Here is a 9,304-nt window from a genome sequence, read left to right as displayed (position 1 = left end):
GCGGTGCTGTGCAGCCTGCTCTGGGTGACCCTGCTTGGGCAGGGGGTTGGGCTGGGTGACCCACAGAGGGCCCTGCCAACCCCTACTATTCTGTGATTCTGTGATTCTGTCTTTCACACCAGGCTATAGAAGTGCTCAAAAAGCAACTGGATTAATGGAAGAAAAGCTATTCAAGGGCTGCTTAAGATGCCAAAGCTCTAGCTCAGACATCGGTAACAGGCAGGTTTTACAGATCCATTCTCCCACGACTCAGAGATATCCAACACCTGCCCTGTTTCATGCTCGTTTTCCTCAATCCTTGCTGCCGCCCCCGCTGACTGGGGTACCTGCACTTCTGGTCTAAGCCAGCACAGCCATGCTTACGACTTTTCTTGCACCTAACAGCCGAGAGACCCACAGTGGACAAATAAACAGTTTATACAAAAATGTTTTACTAGAATTGGGTAACTGTTCATGATTCTCCAGTACAGGTAAATGAAAAAGATTCCTAATTATTACTGCTAAATTAAGCAGCTGTTGCAATAACAATTTACAATGCAATATTACCAGTTTATCTGAAACACCAGTCTTCTGCACCATCTCCCATTTATCTGCAGACCCAGGAAAAAAAGCAGGAAATCAGCATTTCCCTTTTCCAGACATAACTTGATTCAGTTTCTGTTTTTAAAAGGTAATGCAATTCTCCATCATAAAACAAAGAGAAGAACACGGCAAGTATATGTTCAATTTAGAAACAAAACAAGGCACCAGGTAAAAATAAGTGTTTCTGAATTTGAGAATTTTTTTTTTATTATTTATTGCACTAAGGAACAGCAGGGCAGTTTCACAATCTCACTTTCTGCTTTGAAAAGGTCTGCAGTATTACTCTTACACTCGAGTATTTTCATCATTGGACCTGATAAGTGTTGTAGGTTTGTCCATTTGTTAATAAGACAGCACAAACATTAAAAAAAAAATAATCATCATTTCAATTCATTCCTTTGTGGACAATTCAACTTCTCCTCTCACAACGACAGACGCTTGAGATTAAAGCAAGGGTAACTGTCACAGGTGAAAAAAAACCAAAACAGGACACTAACATTCAGTGAAAATACAGAAGTCTCTGAACCATGCATATACAGGGAAAGACTAACCAGATAGAAAAAAATAAAACAAAACAAAAAGAACTCCTATTTTCGCAATCGTGTCCATGAGGTCATCTCTCAAGACCAACGTTGCCCACAGGCGAAACACAAAGCACTTCCAGTCCTTCCCAAGCACTCGGCAGCTACAGCTTATTTCTAATTAGAGTGGGATACTCAAGTCCAAATGAGCCACTACGAAGCCCAGCCTACAGAAAATCCCTAGTGCACTAAGGCTACTCAGTAACGAACACCTACTTGCAGATTATGGCTGTTCCTTATGGAGTGCAAAGTCAAAACTTTTCAAAACCCAGTCATCTTTGTATTCATTTACATGTGATTCCTTAATTTCAGTGTCCCAGTAAAATATAAGAAAACAGTCTTTCCACAAGTATAAAATGTGGAAATATCTTAAAAATAGGGGAGGCATTGTTTTCTAACGCAAACGCGATCATCAGATTCCACATTTAATCTTGGGAAGAGGTTCTCGCCGTAAAGAATCCATGTTTTGTGGCTTTTGCATGCACTTAACTGGAACAAAGCTTGCTGAATGTCTTCTTAAGAGCTCACCAGAACATAAATCATGCTGCAAAATAAAACAAAAATATTCAGATGCACCATTTTGATTAGCGTTATACATTTCAATATACGGTCATACATCCTAAGGAACAAATCTGAGGTACCTGGATTGTGACTGAAGGTTTTACAAAGTCACAAACACATCAGGAAGGCCAAGTGCCGTTCTATCGCGAGCCCCGCACAAACGTGACGCCCGCGGGTTAAAAGCCTCAGCCATTCCGGCTGTGGCGTCGGCAGCGCAGGGTGCCGAGGAGGGAGGACTGCCCACCGCTTCCCCCACCACACCAGCCAGCGCAGGCCCCAGCACCCGGCAGCGAGCAGGAGGAACCAGGCGGTGGCACTGGCTTTGTGCACCCCCACCCCTTTTCACTCTTGGAATAACTCTTCTGCATTTGACTTCAACAGAAGTCATTCTGTTCAACATTTACATCAAAACACCTACTACCTCTAAAAATACTACTGTTTTAATGAAAATACTGAGAGGTGTGTTATTACATCATGCTTAAAAGAAGAAAAGCTTGGAGCTTTCAAGTCTCCAGTCACGGTATACAGATTCAAATCAGTAATTCCGGCCAAATTAAGACTTGTGCTATAAAAAACAGAATAAATGGTGACTGTGGATTCTTTTTCAGGAAAGCTGGCACTATACATATTCCTATGTACAAAATTTCTCTTGTGCCCTGAGCCAAAATTTCAAACAGAAGATTAGATGGGAGACAGAGGAAAAAAACTTACCCATATAGGTAGTAAAAAAATGATAGAAGGTAGAATGCTAATTTGCACCATCCTTCTTTCTGGCAATAGGCTAAAATATCTGCATTCATGATGGTTGTAGGATCATACAGACCAGGGCCACTCATCACAGGTCTACTCATGTACCTGAAAGCAATGCACAGTTAGTTTTGTGGTGACGGCAATGGGAAGCATTGGTTCCTGCCCCCCATCCACCCAGTCATACCAGAACTGAGACAAGGAATCGCACCCCGTACAGCAAAGTCCAGCATCTCCATGCAGGAGATGGCGAACTGCAAGAGCAACGCGAAGCTCCAAATAGGCACGGCTATAAGAGCTTTCACAGAGGGTGCCGAGACAGCTTACCTCGGCCTAAAACCACGCTGAACTCTGGTACACCAAAAGGAAACTGGACAAATTTATAAATAAATGAAAAATGGCATTCCTTATGAAAGGGTTGGAAAAGCTGGAGAAGAGACCAACATACAACCCTACGTAACCTATGGCCTTTACTCGTCACCACAAGGCATGCTGGCTACCACGCTGAAGGAATACTCGTACAGGTCGATACAAAATGATCCCGAAACTGCAGTTTAACACAGGCTGCTGGCCAAAGGAACAGCCCCACCTCCACCCCTCCGATTCCTCCTCACGCCAGGCCTAGCACAGACACAGCCACGCAGTGAAGCGGTTTTGCTGGGCTCATTTCAGCCAGACCAGCCCCCTCCTGCAGCTCCTGCCCAGGACTAACATCAGAACAAGGAGAGGTGTCTTAGGGGCAGGAGGAAAGCGGGATTGCTGCCGGCAATCTGCACCGTGAGTCTGCAGCATTAGCACAGCTTTGACAGGTCAGCTACCTTTAACGCACACACAACACAACCCGATTCTTGCACAGCGCAAGAGAATAACAAATAAAAATAACCGAGGAAGCAAAGTGATGGTTCTTGTTTCATAGCCACAAGGTAAATGTTCTCAGTGTCTTATCAGAAAGCATCTTTATTTGCCAAAGACATAGAACACTTCACAGGAAATGCTGTAACGGGAGAATGAGTAACAATTAACGTGAGTACAGAGAGACCAGACTCGTCAATATTACCTCCAAATATGATAAGCCAACAAAGGCATATTGAGACCCAGTGTAAGCCACTCTGCTGCACAGAGAAACATAACACAGAAGAATGCATGGATGAGGTACTCTGGAAGTACAAGCTGGAAAAGAAAAACAGGAGTTAGAAGTTTCGACTACTCAGAGCAAGATGTGTGGTGTTTCATCTATTTTGGAGGTAAGCTATTGTTTAAAAAACACTATTTAAAAACAACACTAACAAGAACAAGACTGCAGAAAGTGAAAACAGCAACCAGCAGCACACGCCTTGCTGTTTTCACATGATATTCATGAACCAGGAAGAAAAATTTATAAAATTAAGTGCTCAGATCAATAGTTTTTTATCGCTTCTATTGAATTAAGCGCACTGTTAACAGATTCCACACTTTATATGTGACCTTCACAAGAGAGGAGATCATCAAGATATTTCTGCTCATGCAACAGAGAAATATCCATAGGAAACATGCTCCATAGAACGGTTTATAGGCAAAAAGACGTTTTGCGTTCTCCTATTTTCCAGCTTTGTTTTGGTAGTCACACATACGCCATTTTTCAAATTCAAACTATCGTCAAATCCTAGGCAAAGCTTTCCCACACCAGATCAGCAGCGACGTTGTTCGGCACACTGGGCGCGCGCTGTGCTGCCCGCGGCGCAGGACAGCACGACAGCAGCTCCGCACGTTCACGCTGGGGAGCATGAGCCAGCTCCGTTTTTCTTCACAAGTACCTAAACCTGCATGCTTTACAGCATCATGCTTTCCAGCAGAAGCCCACAGAGCTACTTCTCAGTTACTATGAAATCACAGAAAGCGTGAAATGCCAGGTAGTATTAGTGCTATTAATAGGAATAATATGGAGAGATACACAGATTGCATGCAAAGAGCCAGTAAAATCTCACACCCGCCACAAAAGTAAAATCTGCTCAAACAAGTCACCCCAAAGGGACATCATTTACTCCTTATTCACACAATTCAGAAAGAAGCAAATCTGTAAGCTTTCCACTTCTCAGCTCGGAACCACAAACACATCTCCCTCGTGAAAAACACTCCCTTTCTACCCAAGGGTTTAAATTGTCTCTGTGTGTGCATACACACGCACACACACCACACTCTGCCCCTCTTTTTTTTTGTACAATACGACTAACATTGCATAGGGTGACTACCGTGAAGTTTCAGTGTTTGGTAATTTTTTTCATTCTGTCTAAGCAGACACTTTTTTTACCACAAGAGTATCTTCCTAGAAATCTAAAAACTACAAGCAGGCATTCTCACCACCTACTTTGCTACTACCTTCTGCTTCTCTAAATGAGGAATACCAAACAAAGCAAACTTGCATCAACATCAACAAAAATAAGCTGTCACACATGAAGTGTTTCAAGTAAATATTTTTGTCCAGATCCTTCTTTGTATACTTACCATTTACAACTCAGCAATTATTTATAGTAGAACAACAACAACAAACCTACCCAAAACACGATGCATTTGCCAGCCTGCCGAGACAGATTTACCAGGTCTGAAAATCTGTAGTTTATACAACCACACATCTCAAATGCCATTTCTTTATCTTGTTTATTGTACCCTACTCCCACGCCAGAACACCTGTCTCTCAAACCTACCACACTTTATCCTCCCTGCTGCCTAATGGAAAAGGAACTACATCATATTCGACCACGGTATTTATCAGGGAAGCGAGGGAAGAAGAAATCTCGTCACTGAGAAGAGACAAGAATATAATAGGAGCAGGGAAGAGAAGGGATCCACAGTGTACTAAGCAGTTACTATTCTGGGCTAATCTTTCTACTGAGGTGTCTCAATTCCTACCAGGATTTTTGATTCTTTGTACAGGAAAACAACGCTTCGGTGTGTTTCATTTACCAGATCCCCTTAAGAGTCTGGATCTTAACTTCAGTTTTAGTGGCTAATCTACTTCCACAAGAACAGCAAATATTATTTCATATTTTCAGTTCACAAAGCTATCATATAAATAAACACTACATGCATGTGGATTAATAGAAGGTTAATATTTGTGTTAAACATGCGCATTATAATATTTCAAAGGTTGCGATATGATCATAATGCATAAATGTAATGAGAATTTGCCTTCCCCCACACTGTAGCAGAAATGACTGTAGAATAGAGCAAGCAAGGGAAACTGTCAGATGCGCAGCTATCCCAGCAGCAAACCTCACTCTCCGAGATGCAACCCTCTGCCCATCACCTCTTCTCCTCCCCACCCGTTCTCATGCTGTAATACTCGCTGTCAATTGATGGCCTGTGTGTCTTTTTTTGTTCTTTTCCCCCAGCTACTGTAAATTCATTTTTCATTGGCATAATTTACTTAACTCTTCAAACCACAATACAGTTACAGTCCAGGCCACACTGCTGTGCTGCGCCTGCATTCTACCTCAGCCTGGGCATGCCAAGCCAAAGTAAAGACCATGAGAAACGCACAAAAGCCCTGCTGTACCAAACTATATGCTCTTTAACAAGCATCCCTTTTATTATTGGCCTGTTACAGATGCAGGCAAAGAGTCTGCCTCAAATGCTTTGCACAAATCAGGGAGTGTCAGAGTTGCATCCAGGAGAGGACACCAAGATACACCCCTGACCCTGGAACACAAAACAAAGAAGGGACGATAACGCCTATCACATTATGCCCACCTAAAATCCTCAAACAAGATCAGAATTTACTTGGTCAAAACAACTAGTCTCCTATAATGTCAGAGTTCAGTAAATCTTGTTTGAAAAGCACTATTTATTTCTACCTGAAGTTGCTTCAGCTAACCAAGAGGACACGTAACAGGCATGTAACAGTTTTCCCCGCTTCACTGGGTAAGCAAGCAAAAATTGGTTTGCACAAAATATGGAAATCCACGGAGCTGTTATAAACTCCGACAAACAAATAACGAGCAGATGAACAGGCACACTAAGCAAAACAGCTTAATAGTATTACAAATGTTCCTAACAAAATGAAAGGGAAGTGGTGTTAAAAACGTTAAACTGAAAAGCAGTACACACCTTTAATGCAATTTTGACTCTTTTAATCTTTTTGACCTTTTCAACTGTCTTTGTGCCGAAAACGTAGAAAGCAGATTGAAAGAATGTTAGTATGACAGCTGACAAGATCACCAGCAGATTAATAACAGTCAGAATATTCAACTTGAAAGTATAGAATCAGACAAAGAATTTTCCCTAGAACTTCTATCGAACAGCTAGGTTTTGTCCACCCAGATGCAATTCTACTGCCTAGTTTCATTATATCAAGAAATCACCAAAAATGAGCACTTTGCATATATTTAACAAAATGTTTGGCACGCTACTTACAGGATTGAGTGTATTACATTGGTCTATGGGATTCTTGTAATCAGTCTTCAGTTCATCAAATGCTATAATCTACAAAAAAAATTGAAACAGTTGTGATTCTTCAGTCCAGCAGCAACAACGTGTTCTGCCCATGCAGAGTAACATTTTGGTGCGGAGCCCTAACAGTCCCCTGCTGCCGTCCTATTCAGGAACGCGATTCCTCCTGAGTAAGCTCTACTGCTGTAAACCCCAGGTAAGACACATTTGAACCGGGCTGTACAAACAAGAAAGCAGAAGATCCCGCAGGCACAAACAGACCTCTGCCATTTCACCTCCCCCCAGCCACAAATTTCCAAGGTCCCTTTCGGCCGTTTTTAACCCCGCTCGCTGTGCGCGGACCCCAAGCATCACAAGTGACCTCCAGGGCTTCCAGCAGAAACCCGACACCGGCTTCGTTAATGAAGAAAGAGCAACAGCAATCTTAAAAGCAGCCAGATATTTCGCCTCGTTGTCAAAGAAAACGCTGACCCCGCATCCAAAACGTGCATCCACAAAACCCCGTGTATACTCGAGCTCCTCACGCCGTACAAATCAGACAACGATGCAGCATGAAATGCAACAAAAGCCACTTGTACAGAACAAGTGTCACACCAAACAACAGGAAAGTCTTAAGAAGGATCAATTGATTATCAGTACGAGATTCATCTATATTCAGTATAAGCCCTAATGTGCTTACAGGACAGGGCTGATAAAACTACTGAGCAGTTTTTGCTCAGGATAACTGCGACGCTCGGAGTCCCAGAACCAGCGCTCTCCTGACGCTCTCTCCTAGAGTGGCACCTCACACTGATTCAAGGTGGATCCCCGGCTCAAGGCAGAAAACTCTCCAAGAAATAAGAACAACCACTAAAAAAAAAAATCTCAAAAACTCGGTGTAAAGCATAACAAGAACGTGACACCACTCACTGTTTCTGTTAAGCAACCGGCTAAATCGACTTCAGATGAAAACGTTCCCGACCGCTATGGCGGAAAGGCTGCACTCCCCGCTCGGTGCAGGGACTGGAGCTGGGGGGCCTTCAGAGGCCCCTTCCCACCCAAACAGAATCACAGAATCCCAGCATGGTGGGGTTGGAAGGGACCTCTGTGGGTCACCCAGCCAAACCCCCTGCCCAAGCAGGGTCACCCAGAGCAGGCTGCACAGCACCGCGTCCAGGCGGGTCTGGAATATCTCCAGAGAAGGAGACTCCACAACCTCCCTGGGCAGCCTGGGCCAGGGCTCCGGCACCCTCAGAGGGAAGAAGTTCTTCCTCATCTTCAGCTGGAGCTTCCTCTGCTTCAGTTTGTGCCCGTTGCCCCTTGTCCTGTCGCTGGGCACCACTGGAAAGAGTCTGGCCCCGTCCTCCTGACCCCGACCCTGCAGATATCTGTAGGCATTTCTAAGGTCCCCTCTCAGCCTTCTCTTCTCCAGGCTGAACAAGCCCAGCTCCCTCAGCCTTTCCACCCAGGACCTCAAGGCAGCGCTCAGTGAAAGGGCCGTATCTCGCACCGGCACCTGGAAACCCCCCTGCGCAGCTCCTGCAAACCCATTCCGCCCCCCGCCGAGTGCCGCCGGATCCCCGCTTCCCGCAGCTGCGGCCCTCAGGGCCCCGGCCGCGCCCCGGGGAAGCTCCCGCCGGACGGCTCCAGGGAAACGGGCCCGGCCCCTCAGGCCGGGCGGCGGGGGGGGCCGCCACACTCACATGCCAGATGGCGAAGAAGATGAGGGCGGCGGTGAGCAGCAGGGCCAGCATGTAGCAGAAGGCGGCGAACGTGAACGCCATGGCGGCGGCGCCGGGCGGGCCGGGAGCGGCGCGGGGGATGCCGGGAGCGAGCGGTCACAGCCGCCGCGGGACCGCCCCGCCGCGCGGTAGCGCCCCCTGCCGGGGCCCGCCGGCACCGCCGCTGAGGCGCGGGCGCCATTTTCTCGGGGGAGGCCGAGGCGCTGCCCCACGGCCCCCAGGCGCGATGGCGAGGGGGTGCGAGGCAGCGGGAAAATGGCGCCAGACCTAGGGACAGAGAACCGGCGCGGGGGGGAATCTCTCAGGCGGGAAGGCGGGGGGCGGGCGTGCCATCGTGATAATGTCGGGCCAGAGCTGCAGCCAGAGACGCGGGAGACGGCAGATTGCTCTCAGGAATATTGGCGAGGAGCAGGGGAATGGCTTCATCCAGCCCTGGATCGGTGAGGTTTGGGGCTTGCTCGAAGGAAGCGGGCGGAAAGCAGACAGTCTGAGGAGAACGGCACGCGTTTTCCTTGCACGGGGTCAGATAAAAGTCATTTTTGGTTTTAAGCAACGATACCTTGCCGTAAAGGCAGCTCTGGTCAGCATGGCTGCAACCAGTTCCTCCAGACGAGCAGCCAGAAAATAATTATTTTGCCATAAAAATAACAGCTGCCAAATAGTAAGTTAATATTTTCACAGAATCAC

The 9,304-nt window shown here is 46.1% G+C and overlaps 1 protein-coding gene across 1 annotated transcript; it reads right to left on the bottom strand.

The window, feature by feature from the left end:
- Positions 1-413: 413 nt before the first annotated feature.
- On the bottom strand, positions 414-8,696 carry CNIH1 (cornichon family member 1). Its single transcript, XM_075427158.1, has 5 exons — positions 8,579-8,696; positions 6,861-6,929; positions 3,529-3,641; positions 2,436-2,579; positions 414-1,707 (listed from the first exon to the last, which is right to left on the bottom strand). Exons 1-5 carry the CDS (start codon positions 8,657-8,659, stop codon positions 1,680-1,682), a joined length of 435 nt encoding a protein of 144 aa, XP_075283273.1. The 5' UTR covers positions 8,660-8,696; the 3' UTR covers positions 414-1,679.
- Between the last annotated feature and the right edge of the window lie 608 nt (positions 8,697-9,304).

The sequence above is a fragment of the Opisthocomus hoazin genome, chromosome 7, assembly GCF_030867145.1.
Source record: "Opisthocomus hoazin isolate bOpiHoa1 chromosome 7, bOpiHoa1.hap1, whole genome shotgun sequence".
NCBI lineage: Eukaryota > Metazoa > Chordata > Aves > Opisthocomiformes > Opisthocomidae > Opisthocomus > Opisthocomus hoazin.
Note: the sequence above shows the minus strand (reverse complement) of the source record. Positions and strands in the feature narration are given on the sequence as shown.

What these genes read in the sequence shown, in the direction of transcription:
- CNIH1 (XM_075427158.1), bottom strand. Translation starts at nt 8,659, where the DNA reads ATGGCGTTCACGTTCGCCGCCTTCTGCTACATGCTGGCCCTGCTGCTC. An exon ending in TTGGCTTATCATATTTGGAG is followed by an intron (nt 2,580 to 3,528) that starts GTAATATTGACG and finishes CATTGCTTTCAG; the next exon opens with GTACATGAGTAGACCTGTGA. An exon ending in TTTTTTTACTACCTATATGG is followed by an intron (nt 1,708 to 2,435) that starts GTAAGTTTTTTT and finishes TTTATTTTGCAG; the next exon opens with CATGATTTATGTTCTGGTGA.